Source organism: Leguminivora glycinivorella, chromosome 13 (genome assembly GCF_023078275.1).
Source record: "Leguminivora glycinivorella isolate SPB_JAAS2020 chromosome 13, LegGlyc_1.1, whole genome shotgun sequence".
NCBI lineage: Eukaryota > Metazoa > Arthropoda > Insecta > Lepidoptera > Tortricidae > Leguminivora > Leguminivora glycinivorella.
This window is the reverse complement of record NC_062983.1, coordinates 12,732,129-12,759,308: the sequence shown is the minus strand read 5'-3', so window position 1 is coordinate 12,759,308 and position 27,180 is coordinate 12,732,129. Positions and strand designations below refer to the sequence as shown.

The window sequence follows — 27,180 nt, the reverse complement described above, 5'->3', positions numbered from 1 at the left end:
ATATGGCATTCTGTTTAGTCCGTCAGTTAGATCGTCCAAAAATACTGAACACACATTTTTCGCTTTTTTAATTAATGAAAAAATACAAAGATATAGAGCATCAAAGTTCCAGAGTAGGGGCTTGTGACGTAATTCTAAGTAAAAATTGTACCTAGGCGTAACGTCACGCGAAACTTCAACGCACTGTACCGCCGTCATTTTTCGTTTACGGGAAAGGAGAAAAAATACGTGTCTAAAATTCTTTGATAATATAACTGACGGGCTAATTAGTTTTTTTAGTCGTCTCGCCAATTCACTAAATGTCCAACATACCTGAAGTAAATCGGCGAGTCGTCAACCGGCTCCAGATCCACGGCCACTTTAGTGGTGGGGTTCTCCTGACTGACGCCCAGTCGGTTAAAGTCCTCTTCCAGTTGTATAAGGTTTTCGGAGACAAGGCGCTCGGCTTCGTACGGCTCCATGAGAGGTTCGTCGTCTCGGATCACTGAGAATTTAAATTTTAGTAAAGCGTTTGGTTCAATTTACAGCTTTTTTACTAGAAGAAGAAATACATTTTTAATCTGGATGAATGTTAGAATTTTGGCCCGAAATGAACTGTAATCGTATATCTTACAATCTGACTAGTTCTATTGGTAAACGCATCGGCAATTCTGCCAAATAAGTGCTTATTGGTAGATGACCGGCGATAGAGAGGTATAGAAGAAAATATACGCCGACCATTTAGTGAATGGAATAATGGCAATAGAATGATGGTAGCAGGTCCTTCTAGTGGGTCAAACACATATTTCAAGTCAATCAAAGGTTAAACGCGATTAATTACCATTATTTTACCTTTTCCCATGTTTCGGCTAGGTTGTACTGGCCGTGGTCACGGAAGACTGATGTCGCAGCAAAGTTCAAAGGCCATGTAAATAACACTGGACTCGGCTGGCGGATTTCTATTTTGATAGCTATACAATGTATATTCGTACCAGTCTCGTTGAGGCTCAAAGCATCAGCGTCTCCTAATGAAGTCGGTGTTGGTGGCGGGTCCTTTAAGTGGCTGGCTATGCTCATCACTGGAGGTCGGTGTGTTGGTGTGGTCTGCCGTGAGCTACTCGAGTCTGTTGATAGGCCGCTTATGCTCTTTGTGTCGTCATCTATACGAACAAATATATCTGATATAGTAGAAATCGAAGTTTGATTGAATAATTAAAATATGTTACACATGTATTCACAATCGTCGTCATTAAAACATTTCCGAAGTTTATTTCTAGAAATTGCATGCAGATAGATAATTTTGGACCGCAGGTATTAAAGAACAGGGCGATATGACCAAGCAAAGTTTTAAAATGTAGCGATCGATTCGCTAAATGTGGTAGGTGCAACTGGTAACTTAACTGTGTACGTATGTTTTTGCCATGGTTACGGTCCCTTGAGTCACGCTGTTTTATGCAAAATTATGCTACTGAAATTATGCAAGCATGCATGTAGTCCATGTTTGTAGCTGGCAAATTAAGGAAAGGGCTTGTTAACACCATAAAAATGCATGTTTGCATAGTTTAAAGTAGCATAATTTTGCATAAAACCAGCGTGACTCAGGGAACCGTAACCATGGCAATAAAAGGCAAGAAAAAGTGGATTCACCCATATGAGAATGAGTGGTTACCATTGTTTTCATCCGTGCCAAGTTTCGAGAAGAATCCGACGAGGAAAGCCAGCGTGTCTTGATCCAGGTTAAATCGTAGCGGCAGCAGTGATACTTTGAGACAGCACTCGTGCGCTGATAACGCTGGGTCTGGTCTCATGTGCACAGCCTTTATCACCAACTGGGAATAAATGGGTTGGTTAGTAATCTGTCAGGTGAATTGCAATACAGGCAAATAAAACGAGAATAGACCACCGTCCAATATATCAGCGGCGGCTAATATATAGATAATAATGTGGAATTTAAAATCAGTACTTGACCAAATGCTCAGTAGAAAGGTTCCATCGTCAGTCAATTATTGAGCGTCTGCCGCGTCCCGTTATGTCGCTGTATAGGGAACTTGACTGTAGTTAAAATATTTTATACCATGCACGAAATAAAGCATCAGATAATTATAAGAAAAACACGGACAGAAGTTGCTTTTAAATCCAATTTATATTTAATAAGTCAGGTAGAAATATATAAAGTAACTGAGTTGACCGGGATGTCACTAAATTCGATTTCATATAAATTCCATACTAGCAAGTCGTTCAAATTCGTTTTGACAAATGTCTTGCTGTTTTTTTTGACCAGCTATTTGATTTTAAGGTACTTATCACTCACCATATGCGCGTTGCTTCGCTCCGGTTCGTCCTTGAGCTTGTATTGGCTAAGCAGCTTGTTGATGTCGCTGCAGACTAATCTGTCGAGCACTTCGATCTTGCTAATGGCTAGTGTTTGTCGCGACGCGTGTGTGCCACTGCTGGGGTATGTTTCGTGTTGGAATTTGACCTGGAACAAAATGCTATGTGTAAGCCATTTCGTGGCACTTCATTCCTTTCTGTCTTGTTGTTATTATGTGTATTTTGTCTTGCCTGTGTTCACGAATAAATGTTTATTCTATTCTATGTTTAAATGTGTAATATTAATAGGTGATTATAAATTTATAAATTTTATAAATTATATAAATTTCTTAAAAGTATCCTCATCATGATCTACCTTTAGTAAGACTGTTTGACACAAGTATGGTGGTCCCTATGTCTCTCACTCTTTGACTTGAGATTTTTCCGTGTCATGCTTCATGCGCGGATCCCCCCCCCCCCCCCCCCCCCAAGGAGCCTAGGTTGGCCATACAATTAGACCACGTGACCCCCCCCCCTAATTACTTATAGTTATAATCTACGTACCTTGGTAAGACACAGTTTGACACAAGTATGGTGGTCCCTATGTCTGCCGCCCCTCGTCTTGAGTTCTTTCCGTTTCTGGGGCATGCTTATGCGTGGTAACACTCGTTCTGAACCTGACGACCAACTGACTCCTTGGCGGTAAGCGGCCGTGATTGCACGCCCGGCCTCGTACGGTTCATAGTCTTTAGTGCGCCTGTTAAGAAAATACAAATATAATGAGATCTGTGTTTATTATAGCAAAATATTTATAAGAGGAACATATTGAATACAGTGTTATCATTCTGGCCGGGTCGCCATGCGACGAATGGCTTAAGACAAACAACTGCTTCTTATGCTACACTAGTGCAATGAATTATGATGATAATGCCAGCAGAAAAGTCACATTTGAACTTAGGCAAAGAAATACTAACTCATGAAGCAAGTTTATTACAAAAATGGAATATTTTGTATTGTACTTTTTTGCTCTAATTATATAGTGCTTTTTACACGAAGATAATAGCGTTATAAATAAATGTCTTACTTGGAAGGCGTTGGTGATCCCTGCTTGGCGTCATCAATGGTGACCGTCTTTTTGGAGGGCGGTGGGTCGCCGGTAGTTTTGAAGTCGCTTCCACCGAACATGTTCCAAGTCACGCTCATCTCGCATAGCGTATATCTGTTAACAAATATAATTATTAGATAATTATCTATTTTAATAAGAAACTCAATTGATCCTACTCGAAAACTGGTGGTGTTTCAATAACATGTAGAAGAGTTTGAGACTTATCTAGTTGACGATCAGAAAGATTGTTCTCGCAGTGCTGTAACAGGAATTACTGTAGACTGACCTTAACACTGGAAACGGGAAACTTTTCGGTGCCTTCAGTACGTCGCTACGGGCCGCAGGCCAACTTGTCCGGGCCCGATTCAGTTGACGACCGGCTCGTCCTGGCAAGCAAGTATGGTCGCGCGATAAATGATAAAACATCTGGCCGTCCCTATTGCACTTAGAAATAGTGCGATAGGGACGGCCAGATGTTTTATCGTTTATCGCGCGACTATACTTGCCTGCCAGGTCATTGTCCTCGCAGTAGGGCTGAGATTCTGTGCAAATTTCATATTTTTGTATTGACTGACCTTAAAACGGGTAGCGGGAAGCTCTTAGGCGCCTTCAGCACGTCGCTACGGGCCGCAGGGACGGTGAAGTGGTTCTCGAACATGTACACTTGTCCGGGGCCGATCCAGTTGACGACCGGCTCGTCCAGATCATTGTCCTCGCAGTACGGCTGAGATTCGATGATGCAGTATTCGTCGTCGGTGTTGCTGCCGTCGCCGCCGGATTTCACCTAAAGGACAAATTATGGCCAAATAAATTCAAGTAATTTTTGTAGCCTAAAAATACCCATCCATACTAATATTATAAATGGGAAAGTATGTGTGTCTATTGGTTTGTCCGTCTTTCATGGCAAAACGAAGCGATGAATTGACGTGATTTTTTAAGTAGAGATAGTTGAAAGGACGTAGAGCGACATAGGCTACTTTTTGTCACTTTCTAACCCCCCACTTCCCTAAAATGGGGGGTGGAAGTTTATATGGAGCATTCCGCAATTTTCGAATTTAACGCGAGCGAAGCCGGGGACGAAAGCTAGTGTGGTTATAATTGTTATAAACTAAGATGATTATAAATCAATGTTAACATTGTTAACCATCGTATTATGCCAATATACACAAGGGCCGCATCACACTAAAGAGTTGTGAGCAAGTTGAAAGTGAGATGAGCGCTAAGCGAGACTTGATATCACATTCTTCCAGAAGGTCAAGAACCCTTTCATTGGGGAAGGAGAATACTTGAAAAGACACATCTGCTTACTTTTTTCCGATCCTCTTCTTGAAGGTCTAGTGGATGTTTGGAGTAGGATTCGTTGCGGAAAGGAAGTTTAAAAAGATATATTCTTACCTTTTTCCGTTTAGGTTTCTTTGGTGTAGTTTTAGGCGTGGAAGTCGGGTCGCCCAACTCTTTAGCTACTTGCACAATAGTCGGTTTAGCTTCTTGCGCTTCCTCCACTGGTCGGAAATCTTCAGAGTCTAAAGACTTGGCATCACATTCTTCTAGAAGGTCCAAGGGCCGTTTGGAGTTGGACTCGTCCGGGAAGAAGAATATCTCGACGCCTTCTTTCTCTGTTGAACTGTGGAGCTCGTCGTCATCGACTGCAAAAACGTAAGTGATGTAAGAAAAGCAGCGACAGTCAATAAAAACATTAGATATTTGCCTGGATCGTGCAAAATGTTCCTTGTATAGTAATTAGTATGTGACCTGTGTATTTAATCGTCTAAAAGACAAATTGCTTCCTTTATTAAAATACATTTATGATAGAAAAAATAAGTGGTTTACAAGATAAACTGAAGAAAAAAGGGATGGACTGTGTGAGAGATAATATATGGAAGAAAAAGACATGCTGCGCTGACCTCAAGTAAATGGGATAAAGACAAGCGAATGATGATGATTAAGTTTATTACTGAGTTGTACTTACGCGTATCGTTTGGACTTTCTTTCATCGCTTCTGCCATCATATCGTTGACCTGTTGTATTTCGCTCGGCGACAGTTCTCGGATTTCTTCTATCGGTCTATCTTCTAGTCCTTAAACAAAATGGTTACGTTGAAACAAACGGTCTGACAAAATGTATGTTCAAAACTTTTTTTGTTCTACTTTGAAAGTGTACAAGATATGAACGCTAACGTTCCGGCAGGTTAAAGGGTAGCCATGCCTTCGTACTTTAGTGACAACCTTTGAATGAATTGAAAATATAATTTTCTTTAACTTTTTGACTAACTGAGCACAACTGAGACTTAGCATGTGTATAAGGCGACTAGTGACAAATTTTCATAGTTGCACAGTAAAGTACCGTCGCAGAAACGTAGTATGTGTATAGGGTGACCATGTCTTATGTGGAGTAAGTGACTCACCGACTAGAGGCTCGGGCTGGTCGGAGCAGATGCTGGTGTGTCTCGAGGAGCGGTCGAAAGGCGGCTGCGAGTCGCCGTCGGCCGCCGCGTACGTCAGCAGCCGACACAGCGCTGAGGCAGAGTCCCAGCAAGTGTATAGGGTAACCATGTTGTTCGATGCGCTGAGGTCAACTTGAGGTTGTTCTTTGGACTACAACAAGGAATTTTGGTCACAATCCGTATAATGAAAACACAGGCGTGTTCTCGTAGAAAAGAAAGCACAATCGTAAAAAATAATTTGCTATTACTGTACTGTACACAATCAGCAGAAATTTAAAATTGCTCGTGTTTTATATGATTTGAGCTTTTATTTTTAAAGAGATTTAAGAATTTTTATATTTTTAGAAATTTAAAATTGCTCGTGTTTTATATGATTTGAGTATATTTATATGCATGCACAACAAGATGCATTTTTGAGGGAGAAAGCGTAGACTAGACGCATTCGCTTCGTCATATTATATCTAGCTGATGTACAGAATAAAGTACTTACACTGTTGACGTCCATATGTGATGAACAAGGTACATCCTTGAGCGAGGAAGCGTAGACTAGACGTGTTTATTTAAATCTACAGTAGACAAAAGTACTTACACTGTTGACTTTATCATCCATCCGTAAAGACAGCTCAAACAGTCCAACATCGACCACACAAACGTAGTCTTTATGTATATCAGGTAACTTGTCACTGACTTGCGGTATAAGATTATTAGGTTTGACGTTCACATGAAGATGTGTCTATTTAAATCTACAGCAGAAAAAGTACTTACACTGTTGACTTTATCCTCCATCCTCAAAGACAGCTCAAACAATCCAACATCGACCACACAAACGTAGTCTTTATGTATATTAGGTAACTTGTCACTGACTTGCGGTATAAGAGTATTAGGTTTGACGTTCACATGAAGATGTGTTTATTTAAATCTACAGTAGATAAAAGTACTTACACTGTTGACTTTATCCTCCATCCTCAAAGACAGCCCAAACAATCCAACATCGACCACACAAACGTAGTCTTTATGTATATCAGGTAACTTGTCACTGACTTGCGGTATAAGAGTATTAGGTTTGACGTTCACATGAAGATGTGTTTATTTAAATCTACAGCAGAAAAGTACTTACACTGTTGACTTTATCCTCCATCCTCAAAGACAGCTCAAACAGTCCAACATCGACCACACAAACGTAGTCTTTATGTATATCAGGTAACTTGTCATCGTCTTGCGGTATATGAGTATTAGGTTTGACGTTCACGTGAGCCAGGAACAGGGTGCATTCTTGAGCGAGGAAGCGTAAACTAGATGTGTTCGTTTCGGGGATTATGTTGCTTGATACGCTGAAGTTGCCGAGGGTCACAACGGTGCGGATTGGCAGGTAGAGTGGTCTGAAAATTGAATAATTAATTATAGGACACAATTTTATATTAAAAAAAAAACCCTTTTTCTAAGTAGAAATCCGTGCTATCAATAAAATAAATGCCCCTAGTAGGATTTGAACCCTTAACTATCGATTTCACAACAACGCTTAAGACACAGACAGGTCGCCAAATCATAGTTATATTATAAGCCGAGATCGGACAGTTGGGCGTCATTTGACTCATTTGTATGACGTTTACGTAATGAACCTTATGTTGTTTGAATGACGTCCAGTTGTCCGATCTCTGATTATAAGCGTTATTTTAAGCCTTTTAACGCCATGCTTATTGTGAGTCATCTATCATCGACGTCATCGTGAACAGTGAAGGTTGATAATATGGAGCCGTAGCGCGTCAGTTGATATTTTTGGCAAAAGGAACCTGATATTCCAGAATTAAATCTCAGGCCGTATATATCTTTACCTGTAGTCCACAGCGCAGTCAGATATGTGCACGTGTAGCTCTGACAGAACAGTGGCTGGCGTGTATCCAGGCACGGGATAGTCCAATACATCGAGGACATCCATCAGCTGGGACAGCCATGCTATCCCTTTGTCGCCTCGGTGACGTAATGTCGCTTGCTCTAAGCCCAAGGCTATGCAGATCGTCTAGATAAAAAAAGAAAATTAATAAGTTATATTGCGCCGGGAAGTCACGGTTATTTCTACACTTTATCCAATAATTTTGAAGAAAATGAGCCTGAAACTATTTAACACTCAATTTCAGGATTAATATAAATTAAAATCAAGGTCAATCCGCGGCAAGAGTAACACGAGTCACGATTTTATGGCATTCTCCATTTATTCACGATGCAAGTTCAAGTGATAATCTATCTCTAAATAAGTGTTACTTTCCCGATATATTCATAGATCCTTTCATTTGCAGCTGTAGTTCAAATAGACCCTCAATGAAGTCGTGACTCACGTTACTTTTACGTGGAGTCACCCATCAGGAGAATTGAGATTACATATAGACTGTTTCATTTGTGTGTTTATAGACCGATATTTCATCACATAAAATGCACAGACATGAAAATTATTAATACTTCTTTACCTTCAATCCAGGTGTTTCAGAATCAGGCTCCACCTTGAGCGCCATAGAGAACATGTCCTTATTCGGATGCCGGTCTTTGATGATGACTCCCTTGCCGGACGGGTAGATGGTGCTCTTGAGGTGTGGAGGCAGTGCCTTGCCGTATACTCTGTGGCCTGGCTTTTCAGACGGGATTGTCAAGAGAGCTGATGATGACAAAAATATAATATTAATGGAAAATAAAAATAAATTTGATACATCATACGTAGACATGTTTAGGTTTAAAGGCATATTACCTTATCGTGATCGGACATGAGAATTTTCTGTTATAAGGCCATTTTTTCAACAAGCATAAAACCTTCAATAGGGAGAATCCTGGGATGACCTTAAACAGATTCTCATTCCATAGAGAGGATAAACAAGAGCCTTGTCCAAAAACAAATTTCTCATCTCCAAACACTAGTAAGGAGACTAAGTGAGGGGTGGGGTTTGCAGATAATGAAGAAATAGTACATTACATCAGAGGCCGGGAAAATGAGGATTTCCGGCCAAGTGGGTATATACGGATAGGGATACGAGGCCGTTTTCACGCCGAGGCATGTATAGTGCTTTTCTCAAACATACAATGAAATAAAAAAAAATGCTCTAAAGGACAATATTTTATAAAAAAAAGTTACTTTGCAGGCCTAGGCCTAAAAAATAATATGAAATCCCTTTACAGTCCTCTCGAGTTGTTGCGCCCAAAAAGCGATACTTCCCAGCCCATTTTAAGGAACGTAAAGACAATATTTCATTGCATGTTTGCGTGGGTGTCGTAGAAGACGACAATGGGATTTGGGTTAAATTGTGGCGTAGGCGAGAGGCTGGCAACCTGTCACTGCAATGTCACAGTTTCGCTTTCTTTCAACCCCTTATTTGCCAAGAGTGGCACTAAAGCTTTAGTAGTTTCATGTGCTCTGCCTACCCCTTTATGGGATACAGGCGTGATTGTATGTATGTATGTATGTTTGAGAAAAGACATTTTTCAGTACAGATGGTGTTTTTTTACGCACTAGTGCGAGAAGTGGTTCATTATATGCCAGGTCGAAACTTTAAAGGCTCATCTGTACTGAAAAACGTCGTACGATACACGTGCAAAAAGGAAATTCGTAAGTCGTGTCGATTTAAAACACTCCCTTCGGTCGTGTTTTAATTTATCGGCACTCGTTTCGAACTTCCTTTTTTACGCACTTGTATCGTAATGTACTATTGTAATATCCGTTACAATCGTTTAAAGATACGCCCAGATCTGGTGACTGCGGCGCAATGCACAACATACAACGGTAACATGCGACAGTCAGTAAGTTAGTTGCATGTTTGTTGCAAACACGCACGTTCGTTCGATCTAGGCGAACCTTTATCGACACATCGTTGTGAAACCTAACATAATCATAGACCTTCTTACCTTCGTGATAGAGTGTAACCTTCCCAGCGCGCAAGCACAGCTGAGCAGATTTGGGCTGTCCATTGAGGCCGCTCACTTCGCACATGGTCAGCTTGTGGGCTTCAAGTACCAATTCACCCATCTGACCAGGGACTACCCGTTTATTGGCATCCTGAAAATGCAGAGAAATTGGTATTTTATATTGAATATAAAAGATAAGCGTTTTTTTTTTCATTGAGAAACCGTGAGAATACAATAAAAAAAATTATAGGAATTGAAGCCCGTAAATATCTAAAACAGCTTTCAGATTGACCTTTTGGAGCATTCCATTAAATAGTACGCGAGTAAGGGCCCATTTAGACGGTACGAGAACTCGCATACGAGTTTTATTACATTGCGGTATTTGATGGCTGTGCAAAATTGTATGTAACCTCAACAACCCGCAATGTAACTAAAATCGCATGCGAGTTCGCACGCCGTCTAAATCAGGCCTAAGAGGATCTTTTTCTAATGTATTGTGCAGAATCATTTACACAAAAATAATCGCCAGCTTTACGGCCTAGCCACGACATTGGTCTAAGCGCGACAGCGGTGAGCGGCAGCCATACGTGCGAATGAAAAGTCCCATCGCTGTGTCTCGCTCCAATGTATGGCCGCCGCTCACCGCTGTCGCGCTTAGGCCAATGTCGTGGCTGAGCCACTACGCGCAGAAAAAAATCGCTACACACAAATGTAATGTGTTTGTACGGTACAGCCCATGGAACGCTCCTTTTGAGACAGCCACTTTAAGCAGGATACTTGACTTTATCAATTCATCATTAATTTTTCGAGTAAAGCAACTTATAGAATGCGATACCGTGTTAATTCAGTGTTGCAACACTTATAGCAAATTTATAGAAAAATGTATCAGTCATAAAAGTTCCTCTTAGACACCCTACCAGATAGTTATGATAAATGTATTTCATCTTGACTAGTTGACTTACCCGCACTGGAGCGTAAATAGTAAGCAGTCCTTTCCCGACGTTGAAAGTGAGACAGAAGTTGTGCGTCTCCTTCTTTTCGTACAGACTGGGCTTGTTAACGCCAAGACCCTTCTTTAGTTTGCTGTCGTAAGTTGAATAGTATAAGTTTTCTTCTTCAGACGATGAGCTGCCAGAGTCAGATTCTAAAAAGTTTTGAATTATTACTTGGGCGCCATTTCTTGTGCATGATGAGAAAGGGACGGGACGTGTCTAAAGTAATGAATAAATGGCGTCTTCGCAGTGTTGTAACTTATTATTTATAGCCTGCCGGCGTATCATGCTGCCAATTTTATCACTTATCCACGTGGATAAGACATCTGTCACTCTCACACTGACATACTTGGTAAAGCGTGACGGATGCTTTATCCACGTGGATAAGTGATAAAATTGGCATCATGATACGCCGGCTGTTTTCATGATTCCGACGTTTGAATATGTATTAGAAATGGAATAAAAACAATGGAATAACTACAACTAGTATTTATACCACACCTAACGCACAAGAATCACACAAACTTCCAAGTAAATACCATTGAATAATAACCAATGAGCTACGCAATCGTCTTGGTTTTAACCAAATAAATAAAGTCCACAATTATTTCAATAAATATTAATAAAAATATGATAGTTACCATATCCAGATCCTTTGCACATCCCGAAAGCTGGGTATATAGTCCCGTACATAAGAGGACTGATCTCAAACGGATCTATGATCTGAGGCTCCCACAACAACAGATCAGAGTTGATCCGGTTGTAAATTATCTCGTACAGCTGCTTTGACCTGAAATAAAAATGTTGTTTTACCTAATACATTTAACATAACATTTAATCTTCGTTGACTACTAGACAGATCATGTAAGGAACATTTAAGTCCTGATTAAGGGTCTTATAACCTTCCACTCATTTAGTATAAAAATAACTTTTTTCAGATAATTTCTCTGCAGGCGTAATATGACATCTACAGCAGTCTCGGAAGCCCCGAGGCCCCTTCGCAAAATATTGCATAATGTAAGATGTTACGAGTACGTTCCCTATTTTGTTGTAGTTATAATATACGCAATCGTTTCTTTATTATCCATACTCAAGATTCAAGATTCAAAGATTTATTTGTTCAACATAGGTAAGTTACAAGATGTTCAATAATTGTTTTCAGTATCACTATGTCGTGCCTATTGGCATACAAATATATTAATAATATAGTTACACTACTTAATTAAAATATCACAGTCAAATATCAAAACAATAACAGTCAAACAGGGTTATCTCATGCAATCAATCGAGTCGCAGAGTACTCACTCGAGTTGTAGACTGAGTATGGGCAGATTGAAGTCCAGATGGATGGAAGAGTGTTCTACGGCACTGTTACTGAATTCATTCATCTCCTCCTCATTTCCGGGAACTATTAATTCTTCATCTTGACCTGTATACATTTAAAATTTAATTCCATAAATTTTACTTGAAATCGAATACTAGCATAGGATAAGTTTTTAAATTAAAGGAAAAGATGGAAAAATTTACGCTTCCGGCGGGACCCGCATCAGCCGCAGTCTAGGCGGCCGCTCTTAACCAATTGAGCTACGGAAGCCACCGCCGGACTTCGCAAATCTTTTCATTCCTTTCCATTCCATTCTTTATGCACACACACCTTTAGGGTGGTGTATAGCGACATCTACCGACATACGATTACATCACGTAGTGGCACCGGAGCAAGGCCTGTTAACTCTCTTTTTCTACTCCAGCACTTAAATCTGTCAATTAGATTATTGTCAGCGGTATCCAAATTGAGTTCATTTGAGTAACGATAAGAAAGTCTATTTGTCTATATATATAGGAGTTCTGTTAATTTTTTTTTAAAAGCACAACTTCCATTTATCAAGTATGTTTTCATTTGCAATAATAAGTAACTTTTAATAAATAATATAATATTTAGGTTCATAATTTAAATCAAGATGAAAAAGTAAATTGAAATGCGTTTTACATATTTCATATTGCAAAACAAAGGTAAAAATCATAAGTTTATCAAATAATTTTACATTCGACATTTAAATATTCTTGAACGCAACCACATTTTTCGTAATTAAAAACCGGCTTATTTTCAAATCTTTTCATTCCACACACAAGTCGTATTGAGAATTCACCAGTAACAATATGCTAACCCATGCTAAATCAATTTTGAACAAGCGGAAACGTCCGCTAACGTCGTTTAATAGGAGTTGGCCAACTAAGCTAAAGCTTTTTGTTCATACCAAATTGGCAAGTTGAAATGAGGTTACCAACGCCTCTGAATTATGTTTTTTTTTAATTATACGAAACGAGCAGACGGATCTGCCGGTGGTAAGCCTACCCGCCTCCCGTGGACATTCCACAACAGTAGCGGAGTTGTAAGTACGTTATTTTCTTGAATGTCTCTTACCGTGCGGACTACCCTCGTGTTTCGTAAAGCTCTGATGGGCAGTCTTCTTAGCGCTAAACGGGCTCGGCTGCGAGCTGTGCAAGTTGTTCATGATGTACATGGAAGTGGTCATAGGGTTGGAGCTAACAGGCTCGAACGCTGGCTCTTCGTGGAGCGAGTCGAATGGACCCTTTGGCGCTTTACTTGGTTTAAAAGTTAGGGTGATCCTGGAAAATAAAATTAGTATTTTATCGAAGTCACGTTCACGATAAAATGTGTATGCTGTGCGAACCGCCCTTTAACATGCATACCAGAGGAAGGATCCCCTTTAAATTCGAAAGATGTCACCAATAGCGATAGAGTAAACGTGTGTACGGGCTTTCAATATTTAGTATCTATATAACTTGCAGAAAATAATGATATATCTATTAATTATAATATAATTATTGTAAAACTATTTATATTTTAATGTTTTAGTTTTAACTTAGAACTTACTACTCTTTCTGTAGCAATTCGCGCCTGTAATTGTAACTCGGTGGTGATTTGATTTCCTACGGGTCAGGCATTGCCTAGTGTAGTAATCACGCCAACTATTGCTAAGGCACAAAAGTTAGTTTTTCAAATTCACTGTGTACAGTTTTTTAATTTAATATTGTGTTGTGTGTATGAATATGAATTTGTAAAGTTGAATAAATATGTTTTATGTTTAATGTAAGATAGTATTAAAATAAAATTACATGGGCAATGGCGCTGTGATATCGCCTTTTAGGACATCTCCAGCAAATGCGTCATCCATAGTAGTTTTGGCTATGTGAGTGCCTGAAGATGTTTCGTTTTCCTAAAACAAGAATACGATGTTATTAAAATATGACTACGAATGGGTTTCTAAAGATGAAATACATTTAAAGGGTCGGACAGTTTTCGATACGAAAATCATCAACGATACAATGAGGAAAAGGGAAAATTCTAAAGGGTTTTAAATGGAAACGAATTGTGAATATGGACTGTGGGATATGGGTTAAATTGTGGCGTAGGCGAGAGGCTGGCAACCTGACACTACAACGTCACAATTTCTTTTTCTTTTAACCCCCTAATTGCCATGAGTGGCTCTGAAATTTTAGTAGTTTCATGTGCTCTGCCTACCCCTTTATGGCAAACAGGCGTGATTGTACGTACGAATTGTGAATTGCTTCTTTACATGCATATCGTACAACAATTTAAAATACTTATGATCTTTTGAACTTTCAATTCTGGTCGGAGGTCTACTATTGGGTAAAGTATACTTACATGATAGTACAGATCTAGGCTCGTAGCTTTAACAGTGACAGCGGTCGGCTGCGGGCGACCGCTCGGCGTTTGCTGCGAGTTTATGTTCACTTTCTGGAACTTGAATACGAGGAAGTCTGGTCGCACGCGGCGAACTTCGCGGCTGACGCCGGGCCGCAGGTCTACTATTGGGAACCTGAGACAGAAAGTGTTAACACATTCAGTAACAGACAAAAAATGGCGCACTACGCCAGAAAACGGTTGTAATTTACGACCGCCCGCCCGCGTGTATGACGAGAACCCACTAAGCGGATTCTCCGGCATCTGAGCAAAGTTCACGAGTGCCCACCAGGGACCCATTTCTCGAAAGTTATTAGTCTAATAATATTAGTGTTGTCATGGCAACCCATACGATTTGACAGTTCGTGGACTAATATTATTGGTCTAATATCATTCGAGAAATGGGCCCCAGGCGGGTTCTTGGTTAAGATTGTTAAATATGAACTACTAGCTTTTGCCCGCGGCTTCGCTCGCGTTAGAAAGAGACAAAAAGTAGCCTGTGTCACTCTCCATCCCTTCAATTATCTCCACTTAAAAAGTGACATCAATTCGTCGCTCCGTTTTGCCGTGAAAGACGGACAAACAAACAGACACACACACTTTCCCATTTATAATATTAGTATGGATTTGGGTCACATTTACGCGAAGTATTCATGCTGCGAGTGGTTGTGACAAAAGCAAAAAAATAAACTGTAGGCGGTACTTATACTAAAATTATTTATCTTTTGACCAAAATTTGTTCAGTACTAAAAATTAAGAAATCATTATTTTTAAAATCGGGACTTAATCGCGTATAACTACATATTAAACTGACCTCCAACGTTTCAAGGACGGCGTTGTCCCCGTGGTCTCGGAGAAGACTGGCTTGAAATGACATCAACACCTTCTGACAGCCGCGCGAGTTTTTCGAACTACCCGCACTTGGTTTTGATTATCAACTTGAACTGTTTGCGCACTAGGGATGTTACTCTGTCGACATACAACACTGACGATATTCGATTTAACGACTGTCGATATTATTTTCGGCTTACACCTATTAATGACAGGATTCCATGTGGATGAGATCCTAAAACCTTCGTCCCGATTGAAATTGCGATGTTTTTTGATTTCAATGGCTTCACGCACTTTTCTACTGTCTAGTCTTACTGTGTAGTCTTCTCCGAGACCACGGGGACAACGCCGTCCTTGAAACGTTGGAGGTCAGTTTAATATGTAGTTATACGCGATTAAGTCCCGATTTTAAAAATAATGATGTGTAATAATCGTGAAAGTTTAAATCAGTGTTTTAATTAAGAAATCGCTTACGTTTTGTCATTTTGACATGGTTGTAGAGTGGCCTAGGGTTCCAAGTGGTTGACTGTACAGTAGAACTGATTCTTTTGTAGTACGGGAGTGTGGTCAGGGGCCCATTTTTCGAAGTTACAATTTACAAGTGGCAGTCAATGTCTAATATGACAAGTTGGAAAGATATTCCGCTTCTAACTTGCAACATTCAGTTTTGAGAAATGGTCGTTAAAGAATTAAATAATGTGTTTGTTAATGTTAATTCTTTCTATGGATGGATCAGCATACCTTAATGTAGCGCTAAGGTCCGGGCAGTGAAGAGTGCAGTTAAACTGATTCTGCACGTTGTTCGGCGGTGGTGAAGTGGTATTTGAGGGTCCGTTGAAGAACGTCGCCGACATTCGTTCTATAATCGTCAGTTCCACGTCTATGTAGCATGGCAGACATTTTACTCTGTAAAGAAAAAAAATTGTGAGTGAAGTTCCAAGTTTATATTGAGGTTGTTTGCGGACTATAATTAGGTTAAACCCTCTTCGTAAATAGCGATCTATGAATAAAATAATGAGGAGGCACACTCAAAGGTTATGACAGATGGCGCCACCCTATTAGTCCATTGCACAGATAAATAATTTCATACGTAAGAGCGAGAAGATTATATATTTTTTCTTTCTCAGACATATACTGACAGTGACATGCCTGGGCACTTGCACAGGCGCCGCCTGACGGGATAAAATGTCAGTGTGCCTCCTCATTGCATGACTTACTCACCAAACAACTGTATGAAAGTTATTCATATGAGTAAGTCATCTATAATTATTGGCCACCTGCGCCTACTCGCATGTATCAGGGAATGACTAATCTATAAAGAATTTGTCTATCCAGGATTATGGCAAACACTGCCCCAGAAAGAATGTACATGAATAGTATAGAGCCAAACCAAAAACACGACAGTTTCATACAGAGATTATTATTTGAATAATAATGAATAGGAAAGCAATAACTATACTTCTCGCGTCGACAGTTTCTTTTTATATGGCGTAGCTTAAGACTTTTTTTAATGTCGTTTATTGAAAAGCAAAGAAAATCATTAGACGCAACAGGTAAACATTAAAATGGTGGACTTACACGACATCGGTGGTGGGATAGACGAGCTTCTTTTCTCCAGCGACCCTCGTGTATTTGGAGGTCTGTTTCAGGTTGATCCTGATGTTGGGCCTCGGCGGCGCTTTGGCGTCTTCATCGTCTGTTGACATTGGCACGAAAAATGTTACTTCATTATGTACTTAAAAACAATAATCTCTCAACCAATCCATATCAATCAAGTATTCCTATGACGAGCAATGGACATATCTATATCAAAAACTGATTCTTAGTAACTTAAAAATCGTGAGACGGTTTCAAATTATTTTTAAATCAAAACTAAATAAAAAATGTGTGCAGTTTTAACTGAAATAGGATATGGAGAGTGGATACAATGGGAGAGTTTTTAAGATGATATTCTGAATGTAGAAGAGTTCTAATGTAACATTTGGATACATTCAAACTATGCACGAGGTCAACCAGACTTGACTCACCTTTCGCTTCAAATCAGACTCTCTACTGCCTCTTTCTGATTGGTAGTATAGACATTCTTGTATCAGTGGTTAGTGTATGTAGGTACTCTCCATACACAGTCTACGTTTTAGCTTCTAGACTAAACATACCTTTAGCTTCAAACCTCAGCAGGTTAAAGCACTCCGACTCCGTAGTCCCACCTTCTGGCTGGTAATACAGGCATTCTTGTATCAATAGTTGGTGTATAGCCGCTTCGCACACAGTTTGACTGCCTCGCGTCGTGACCTTTTCGCTTCCGTCTAAAGTCATCTCTGAGGCCATGAGCCTGAGCAGGAAAATAGTAAATAAAGTAATCAAAGTTTTTTTCTGCGTGGATGCAACAGAGACAACACAATTATTATGTTATTTCATGTAGTTTATTATAGGTCCCTTTACTAAGCATTCCATTACATTGAATTATCGCATATAAATACTATTATTTTACTTAAACTGAGAATGCTAAGCGTAATAAATAAACGCCGGGAGAGAAGTCACATGTTTTTATTATTTATTTATTATTGTTCGGAGAACCAACAGCAAAAGCCAATTACAGGTTCCCACCAATAGTAACATACTGGGAGAACCTTAAATTTACCTTAAATGATTTCTGCCAGCAGCATCTTGAATGGCCTTATTGGTCACAGGGATATCTTGTAAAGTCTCGAAGAACTTATTTGATATCTCTTGCATTTTGCTCGCGCTGACCGGAGATATACAGTCAGAACCTAGTGGAGCTGGGACTAGTATATCCTGAAAATATTTTTTTTTTTCTTAGTCACTGGTTATTATTGTCATTCTTAAAACTTCCGATCGATGCCTGTTTGTTTTAGATAAGCCGGGTCCATACAGAGCGCTATGTAGAGGCGAGCAAATCGTGAGTGCTGCCTCGACCGAGGCACGTCTACACTGAACATTTGCCGCGCGAGCGACGCGTGTGCAAATTGCTCTGTGTGGACCTAGCTAATGACATTTTTTTTTAAATAATTCATATTAGAATTTGTACGAACCTTGTGTAAAAGTACACAGGACAGCGAGGCAACCCTAAAACTCATGTGTGACACTTCGGCTGTTGGATCACCATCAATGTGTGGCACTGGAAGCAAAAATAATACCTTAAAATCTACCGTTATAGTTCAATTTCACACGTACGAAAATTCACTGATCACTAAATTATTGTACCAAAGAAAAAGAAATCAAATTTTTATTTCCTAAGTTGAAAATCAAATCAATTACCTTTCTTGTTCCTCTTAATTCGTGGCTGCACCGTAGGGATGTTGACGCTGGACGTCATACTTGCGCTCATAGAGCTTACTGAAGACGAGAAACTCTCGGCCATTTGGCCGGGTGACGTCATGGGATGGAAGTTGTCACCTTCTGGATCACTTTCTTCTGCAGCGGAATAAGGTTTATTTAAAGTCGGGGAGTAAAAGGGCTTACTGCAATCGACCAAATGGATGCTTTCCTGTTGGTCGTCCTAAATGTTGGGAGGATAGAGTGGAGGTAGATCTCCATGAGATTGGCGTTGGCGATAGATGGCGCGATAGGGCTCTAGACCCAGTGAAGCGGTGTGCTCTTATGTTGGAAGGCTAGACTTATTTTGGATTATCATGCCAGCCAAGTAGTAGTATTGGATTTTAGAATGTAAAAGATTCAGTGGCGGTGCATTTGTCCATTGAACTTGATGTTATCTCACTCATCTGTTTGCCTATTTTAAGATAATCGACATCTCAAGCACAAATTACGGTGTTGACAATAAAGTGCCACATTAGAGTTCATTATTAAATTGATTTGTTTACATGTTTAGCGTACATCAACTCACCTAGAGATAAAGTAGAGTAAAAGAGTTATTGCCCTGTCATTGTTACCATGAACTAAATAAATAAATAAATATTGGGGGACACAAATCAACCTAGCCCCAAACTAAGCAAAGCTTGTATTATGGCTGAAATACATACTTTTATACATAGAATAGAAAACATCCATGAATCAGGAACAAATATCTGCGTTCATAACACAAATAAATGCCCTTACCGGCATTCGAACTCAGGACCGCGGCTTAGCAGGCAGGGTCACTACCGAACCGACTACGCCAGACCGGTTGCCGAAACAGATTTTTTTATTTGCTTAAACAATGTCTTCTTACTGAAACTTAGCCCGAACCAGCCGTACATGCCAGTTCTCGATTTCGCGTTGTTCTTCTTAAAGTAACCCAGCAGCTGAGCTTCTATCAGCAGGAAGACAACCGGCATCGGCTTACACTGCAAGTTACTGCCACGGATAAATTGGCACATTGCTAGAATAAATGTTCTTACCGAAGCTAGGTCCAGACCAGCCGTACATGCCACTTCTCGGCTTGACGTTGTCCTTCTCAAAGTTACCCAGCAGCTGAGCTTCTATCAGCTGGAAGTCAGCCGGCCGCATCGGCTTGCACTGCAAGTTACTGCCACTTGGTCGGAGTGGCACATTACTGGAATAACACAAATTATAATGTAGTCTTGTGTTTTAACAACTGAGCTCGTCTTCGAGGTGCTATAAAAAAGGTCGTAGCGATTATCAACATTTATCAATTATGAACTCTATGGCTTTCGCAAGTAATTGAGGAGATTTATCGAATAGATCTTGGGTCAAAAAACATCCTTCAAAAGAGGGTTTCCATTTTTCTCATGAAAAATAATTAATTTGTTCTTAGAAATCTTGCATGTTGAGCTCAAACTTAAATTTGAACATAGAACTCGTTACATGATTATAAATTAATGTCATGGTCACAGTAAACATGGTTGACGATTATTGTACTAAATTATCTCATTAGAAAATAAGACCTCATTAAGTAGTAGATTAAGAAGCTAAGTAATGTGCGTAATAAAAAATATGTTTGTTTAATTGCTATTAGGAATGACTTACCTTCTATCTTCTAAATCTGGTTGATTCAGTGCATTGACTAGTTCTATCAACGTATGCAGCTGCCTAGGAGATATAAAAACAATAAAAGATCCTAACAACATCTTGAGTTCCACCATAGGCCCTTCCACTTCCTCTGAATGCTTCATTTTTAGAGATAATTCTTGTTGACCGGTCAATTTAGCGAATAATATAGGTTCTGGTTGGTTAGCCCTCTCTTCTGGCGTAGCTTCCCTAGACAGTTCCGGATGAGTTGTCACTTCTTCTATTAGTTCTTTGATAGGATCCGTGTCTATAGTGGATATGACGCTTCTAGTTTCGTAGAAAACATCTGAGATCACGCTTTGGTTCGGGTCCATAGCTTCTGCTTGGCTTTCAGCCTTATCTGCTTGTGAGGAGACAGATTTTTCTAGAACAAGGCTCCTGGCCATTGTTCGTAGTTTGGACGGGAATTCGTCCGTGTATAGCGTGACACCTTCGAATTTGATTTTTTTGTTTGAGTATGTGGCTACAATGTAGGTTTTCGTTTTTTCTGGGTCAGTTACTTCTGGAGTGGGCTCATTTCCTGCTTCGTCATAGTAGTCGATCCTGGAATTCCATTTAAACCTAGTTGTTTACTGAGTAACAATTATATTATTGTACTGAGTACCAATATAATGGGTACAATAATATGACTTGACATACATAATCTAAACACTAACCCTTGAAAATTACCTATACATGAACGCGCCATTGTATACCTTATTGCTATGCATGAAGGTCGCTGTTATACTGTATTCGTGTCTGTCTGTGGACGTCTTTGGCGGTCAAAGTGTTGTGCTTATTTAAAAATGAATTGGCGGATTTTGGCATAATATTATCATTAGAGTGACATATATTACAAGGTTATCAGCTGATAGTCTAGTAGGCACGCGTGTTTTAATCATGTGTGAAGGTCATTACCGATGAGGAAGTTTGCAATAAAGAATATGAATGAATCAATGACATACCAAAGGAACTAATATACTCACTTCTCTATGTGTATTTCTATGGCAATTCCTCTATTTCCGTTCTTGGGAACATGTTCTAATCTTATCTTCGTGTTGACAAAACGGATTTTTACGCGACTCAAAACTGCAAAGATGAAAATATGAAATTAGTTTATTACTTAACAGCCAAAGGACCTACCCGATGACATAAAGTTACCATGGTTAATTTAATTACTGATCACAAGGAAAAAGTACAGTAATGTAGTTTTAGCAGTATTAGAAAACATAACTATTGTTTGTTTCATATTTAATGGCAAATCTGTATTCGTTTTAAAACAGTGGAACCCTCAGTCTAGAAGTTCTTAAAACCCCAGTGTCCCACAATCTGGATGCCTCAGACGATCCAGGATCCAGGGGTTATGGGTGTATTTATATATCAACATTGAATTTTAAATTAGTCTAGTTCGAGCAACATTAATGAACTTTGGATGGGTGACCTTTTCATGTTATTGATTGTTTTGTTTCAGTTTAAAATGTAGTGTGAATAAAATCACTGAAATAATTAAATTATACACAGTGCAAAACAGCTAAATTTACTGAAGTTATTTATAACTACACTTCAAATGTGTTTCATATTGTTATCAAAATAAAATATTACTTGTTAGTTATACCTAGTCTACGGACATGTGGTGGCATTCTGAACAGGCCGCAATGGATTCACCTAGATACATTTTATGTCTAAATGAATAACGATTAAATGATTTGTCTAAAACAAAAATATTACACTTTTTTTACAACAGAGTTGCTTGTCCGTAATACATTTGCTAGACAATATTAAAAGCACCATAAACTCCCTAAAATAATATAAAAACAGACCTTCTTGTATCAGATACTGCTTAACAAAATGCTCTCAGGTCATAGTCTCGGAACATAATAATCCAAAATTACAATCATGTCAAAATTTAGACTAAGTTTTAGGTGTCTTTTCAATTCACGATACGGTCTTTGAATGTGAGAGAGCAAGAGAAATAGATTTGAAAATAAAAATATCATATAATTTTTTAATTTATTCATTCAATCACAAATAGTTAGTAGATAATAACAACATTGCCCGCTCTGTCCAGAATGCCACCACATGTCCATACGTTAGTTATATCAAAATACTTAATATAACTGTCAATTGACCATCATCATTGAGGTGTAGGTACATCCATAATTTATTTTTAATTCTGAAGACTGCTAGGCCAAATAGGTACTTGGATCTTTTAACATCATGTCCAAAGTCTATGTATATTGGCCGAATCGACCACTCTGAAAATAGCAATGAGACAACAACATGGAAACACAATTTGTAACAAAGTTATCATAGAATAATTTACTATGTATGTATAGTACGCAGACACAGCTTGAAATAGGTGGGTTGTTGATTGCTTGTTGTGTTCATTCAACTATAATTGTACTTACTTGAATCTATGGCATGAGCGAACATCTCTATTCCTTCAACAGGGTTGGTTTCCGTGGGAGCCGCCTCCTTGCGGAGACATTCTTCAGCCAGCTGCATGGACGAGGACATGGAGGACCACATGGACTCCAGCATTGTGGATGCTATCAGAAACAAATTCCGTTGAAAATGTAGATTGCATCCACTTTCATTTAATATGTATTACTTGGTGTCATGCTTTATAGACAGGAATAAAACCTATCTTATCCCTTTATAAGGCACAAATAATAGGAAAAAAATTGCCACATGTAATATTATTTATTCTTACTATATTTTTTTTCATATGCAGTTTTTTTTAGGAATATAGGTTGCAATTGAAGATATGTTAATAATCTGCTTTAGTGCTACAGGAAACACGTAAATGTACAAGTACCTAATTTCTTGAATATTTATGTGTCTTAATTGAGGAATGAAAACTTCCATAAAAATCATGATTGAATAATACAATACCTGGCTCCGCAGGCACTTTCGGTTGCACTGTGAGTGACAAGCCATTGACCTCAACAATGGAGTCATCAGTGAGTAATGTCGACCATGGAATTGTCACAGTTATCTTTTGCATCTGGCCATCAACAATTTCAAGGGGCCAATTTTGTGAGTCGCCCAGCTCATTGATTGCCTATATTGGTTAAATAATACAAGATTATGAGAAGAAGTACAGTATGGTTTAAGCTTAGTTTTATTTTAAATACAATAAATAATGGATGATTTATTTAAACATATTGGCTGTTTAAATTGCGTATAATGAATTTATAATTCATCCCGACGTTTCGGACACTTTACAGCATTCATAGTCTGAGGAAAAATTGCAATGTGTAAAAGCTAACCACATACAAGAAATATTAATGATCCATGACCACAAATAATGTAGATTTTATTTCATGAGTAACTATCGCAATATATTGGCCGTTTATTAAAATTTATCCTGAAAGATATTGCAAGTAGATAACAGTAATGTATTTTTTCAGTGGTTTGTCTCAAATGTACCAGTATCAGTACTAAGATACTTCTATGCCAGATAAAAGGGGCGTGACACTTTTTCAAGTGGCTAAGATATGTGCATTCAGACATAACAACCACAATTAAAAATACACAATCTTACAGTTTCTGTTAAATTGATAATGATAAGTAAATTGTCTCATAAAAATGTCAATTATGTGTGGCATCAAATATTTGCAGAACAAAGCAATTTAAAAGCATGTTGTTTTATTTTTCCTCAAATCAGTGCTAAAGTTCTTTGTTGAAATTAGAGCACGTGTTGATTTCGCTTATTGCGCACCAACATTTCATGGGCTGGTAATTTAAAAATAGCCTTGTAGTAGTCTAAAAAACGTAGATACAAGTAAAATTGCTTAGAGATAAAGGAAATATTTACCTCGCAGTCAAGGCTAACGTCGCACACGGTTCCTGTACCATTGTATAGATCGACACTCAGCTGATCAAGAGTTAGTTTTTCTTCCAGAAAATTGCCCAAATAACGCTGTAGCAGATATCTGCAGGCCCTCTTCTTTATGCTTTCAGTCCCCGGCAGATACCACCGCATCTTTAGGGCTTCGGTATGTACATCACACTACGAATTTTCGCTCAATGAACTTTTGTGCGTAATGACTATTGTGATTTTGCGTGTGATTGTCTTGAGAACGTAAATAAACATAACGTTCCGATTCACTCTTCTAAAATGAGTTAACAATAAAAAAAAGAACTTGTAGGCTGTTACATTCTGCTTTTAATGATTAATTATTGCGAAAGCTAAAAACTCATTTGCGCGTAATATTATGCACAATAAAACACCAGTAAATACGAGTAAACTACAAAATTTATTTTTTTGGGTTTTGACAAATTGACACTTGACAATTTTCATAGTGCTGTTTAAGACACTGGTTAAAACGTTGGAGACATACAATAAATAAGAACTTGTAGAAATATAGTCTAGTAAACACAATTTATCCTTATATTCCATATATTATGTTATAGCCGGTTAGACAAGTGTATCACTAGAATTAGGCGCGAAATTCAAATTTTCTATGAAACGATTGCCAACCTACATTTTCTAAATTTGCCGCTTTATTCTAGTGATGATCTAGTGAAAGCTTGATATACTTTATTTTATGATGCAACATACTCAACTTATCTGTAGAAAAGGCGCGACTAAGGAGATTATAGCTAAGGAGCGAAAGATTTAAGTATCCAATGTGCACATATAAAAGAAAAGATAGGTCGCGCTGCAATCGCAGGTACATACGGGATAAGGGTACCTATAATCTCCATAGGCGCGACAGGGCGTGACATTCAAAAATGCTAAACTTGTCTACAGAAAAAATGCAAACTGTCTGTCTCACTTCCATTTGATTCGTGCAAGACTGAATGACATGTATTGTATAATGTTTTTCAGGACGAGGCCTAACTGCCCTCACAGGCCAGGCGTTTTCTTGACGTAGAACGGTATTATCAAGCTATCAATATCTTCCATTTTCTCGTCCTGTGCTTCTAAGTCTTCTTTACCATTGTCTATATGTTTAAACCCAGAGCAAGTAAATATTTCTAGACTATAAAAAGTTGCACTGCTATGTATTGGAAATAAAATATTGGCGCTAAATTCTTTCAATCCTACATCATTGTAGGCTAATGCTATAAATTCAGTATTGTTGAGTATCAAATTTATTTCTACTCTAGAAACCAGGGAACCTGAAATTAGAGAAGCTCCAATAAGTAAGAATAGTAACGTTTTCTCCCGACACTTAGTTTATCAGTGGAAAAGGGAGAAGTGCAATCTTGAGCGTTGCGAGAGTTTCAAGGCACGAAGGTTAAACAAACTTTGCCACCGAGTGAAACACACAATTTTTCACCACACCAATACGACCAAAAAACTAAGTAACAGTAAAACATGAAACTAACGCGCACGTGACACTCCTTGAGTTGCAGGCGTCCATAGGTTACGGTCACCCGTCACCGCTTTCCGTATCCTTGTTTGCCACCGGCGTGGTATAAAAAAAAATAAATCAAACCATCATTTTTATCCACTAGTGGGTAAAGTAAATTGACCTTGAATCAAACCCATCAATTTATTTAATTCAATATTTACCATTCTAAATAATCATTTCTTAAACATACAATTAAGTTATAAGTTATTTGTATGAAAGTACTTTGCACTCTTGTGGATAAAATGCAATTTTGCTAACCGACCTATATGATTCCTCTGTCTGTGGCCTATTCTTTTAATTATGCCCCTTTTTCTAATGACTACATTCTTTCTTAAACTATTATTAACAATCGCTGATTAGGATAAATACTTACTATCGTTGCTTAGGTAGTATATGTCCAAAACTCTGTTCAATTTGACAGTGGCCCAGATTTGTTGTTCAGAATACAGCACTCGTTCTATTTAACAAAAATAAATTTTATGTTACTGTTGTTATACATTTAGGTACCTATACAGTCTGTAATTTTTATACCCGGCAATATTTTCTGGATATATCTAATGTGATGAACTGGCTATGTAAATAAATAATAAAACATCAATTATCATATTTAGTTCAATATCACAGCGAGGTACATATAATTAGTTTTTTCAAAGCTTTGATACGGTTATAGCTGTCATATCCATTCAATTTAGAAAAAAAATATAATGGTGATTTCATAGTTTTTTCTAGAGGAGGAATTCAAAAGAGCATACAGGTCACGGTAAGCGATCACTGCCGCCCATGTACACCCCCACAAATACCATTGATGACAGCTGCCACCGTACCCAAAACAAGTTTTGTGAACATATTTGACTGGGAAGAAATCATTTTATACATTACTTTTGCAATCTCCAAGGGACAGCAGAATTTTATAATGAGGAAAATGCACGGCTATGATAGTTCTATCGAAATTAATTTGCCATGTGATGGTAATTAAAACTAATAATACTATGGTTCTATGTACCATTTTAACACGTATGTTAGCGCAACGCACATCGAAGACTGAATGACGTGGTCAAGGAAAGCTAGTATTCGCAAATCAACTGCATCGCCTCGTCAGATACCTACATACAGTCATAATAAAGTCAGAGACACACTGACATTAGTTTGATCATTGATAAATTCATATGTGGCCCTCTTATTGAAAAACTGAAAAATGATTTTTTTTTATTGCAGGTTAAATCCCATAGATTTGTTAGTAAACTTAAAAACTATCCCTACTTTACAATATAAATTATACTCTGTCAAACAAGTCTGTCAGTAAATAAGAACTAAGAAAACTATATGCATCCTTTTCTTTATGGTGCTAGAAAAAAGGATACCTATAGTTTTCTTTGTTCTTATTTACTGACAGACTTGTTTGACAAAGTATAAATTATTCGCAGGCGACGCGGGACATTCCTCCCATCCGCACACTTCATAGTATCTAGCGCCTTCATAGTTTTTTCGTCCCTGTTACCTGTTGCACACTTAAATTCGACAAGCTACTTACAATCTTGACAGATTTTCCCCACACGTTTCGCCAACGCAGTCGG

At 38.5% G+C, this 27,180-nt stretch overlaps 1 protein-coding gene across 3 annotated transcripts in view; it reads right to left on the bottom strand.

Annotated features, from left to right (window-relative positions):
- Positions 1–26,765, bottom strand: part of LOC125232351 (autophagy-related protein 2 homolog A) — a 48,130-nt gene extending 21,365 nt beyond the window's left edge. Inside the window, exons 1-34 of one of the 3 annotated variants that reach the window (XM_048137980.1) lie at positions 26,486–26,765; positions 25,980–26,063; positions 24,061–25,370; positions 23,136–23,304; positions 22,649–22,789; positions 21,227–21,329; positions 20,220–20,804; positions 19,631–19,785; positions 18,552–18,707; positions 18,326–18,411; positions 17,914–18,068; positions 17,429–17,604; positions 16,851–16,968; positions 16,014–16,178; positions 14,403–14,577; positions 13,853–13,953; positions 13,137–13,342; positions 12,020–12,143; positions 11,356–11,504; positions 10,685–10,866; positions 9,723–9,873; positions 8,300–8,484; positions 7,670–7,854; positions 6,955–7,216; positions 5,799–5,988; positions 5,364–5,465; positions 4,790–5,040; positions 3,970–4,178; positions 3,374–3,508; positions 2,854–3,046; positions 2,291–2,458; positions 1,649–1,808; positions 972–1,139; positions 313–484 (exon numbers count right to left, since the gene is read on the bottom strand). In XM_048137980.1, the coding sequence (XP_047993937.1) occupies positions 313–484; positions 972–1,139; positions 1,649–1,808; positions 2,291–2,458; positions 2,854–3,046; positions 3,374–3,508; positions 3,970–4,178; positions 4,790–5,040; positions 5,364–5,465; positions 5,799–5,988; positions 6,955–7,216; positions 7,670–7,854; positions 8,300–8,484; positions 9,723–9,873; positions 10,685–10,866; positions 11,356–11,504; positions 12,020–12,143; positions 13,137–13,342; positions 13,853–13,953; positions 14,403–14,577; positions 16,014–16,178; positions 16,851–16,968; positions 17,429–17,604; positions 17,914–18,068; positions 18,326–18,411; positions 18,552–18,707; positions 19,631–19,785; positions 20,220–20,804; positions 21,227–21,329; positions 22,649–22,789; positions 23,136–23,304; positions 24,061–24,228 (5,645 nt within the window). In that variant the 5' untranslated portion in view covers positions 24,229–25,370; positions 25,980–26,063; positions 26,486–26,765. Of the gene's footprint in view, positions 1–312; positions 485–971; positions 1,140–1,648; positions 1,809–2,290; positions 2,459–2,853; positions 3,047–3,373; positions 3,509–3,969; positions 4,179–4,789; positions 5,041–5,363; positions 5,472–5,798; positions 5,989–6,954; positions 7,217–7,669; positions 7,855–8,299; positions 8,485–9,722; positions 9,874–10,684; positions 10,867–11,355; positions 11,505–12,019; positions 12,144–13,136; positions 13,343–13,852; positions 13,954–14,402; positions 14,578–16,013; positions 16,179–16,850; positions 16,969–17,428; positions 17,605–17,913; positions 18,069–18,325; positions 18,412–18,551; positions 18,708–19,630; positions 19,786–20,219; positions 20,805–21,226; positions 21,330–22,648; positions 22,790–23,135; positions 23,305–24,060; positions 25,371–25,979; positions 26,064–26,485 lie in introns of all 3 variants that reach the window. The other 2 variants (XM_048137978.1, XM_048137979.1) reach the window with 2 other exon arrangements.
- Positions 26,766–27,180: the final 415 nt, after the last annotated feature.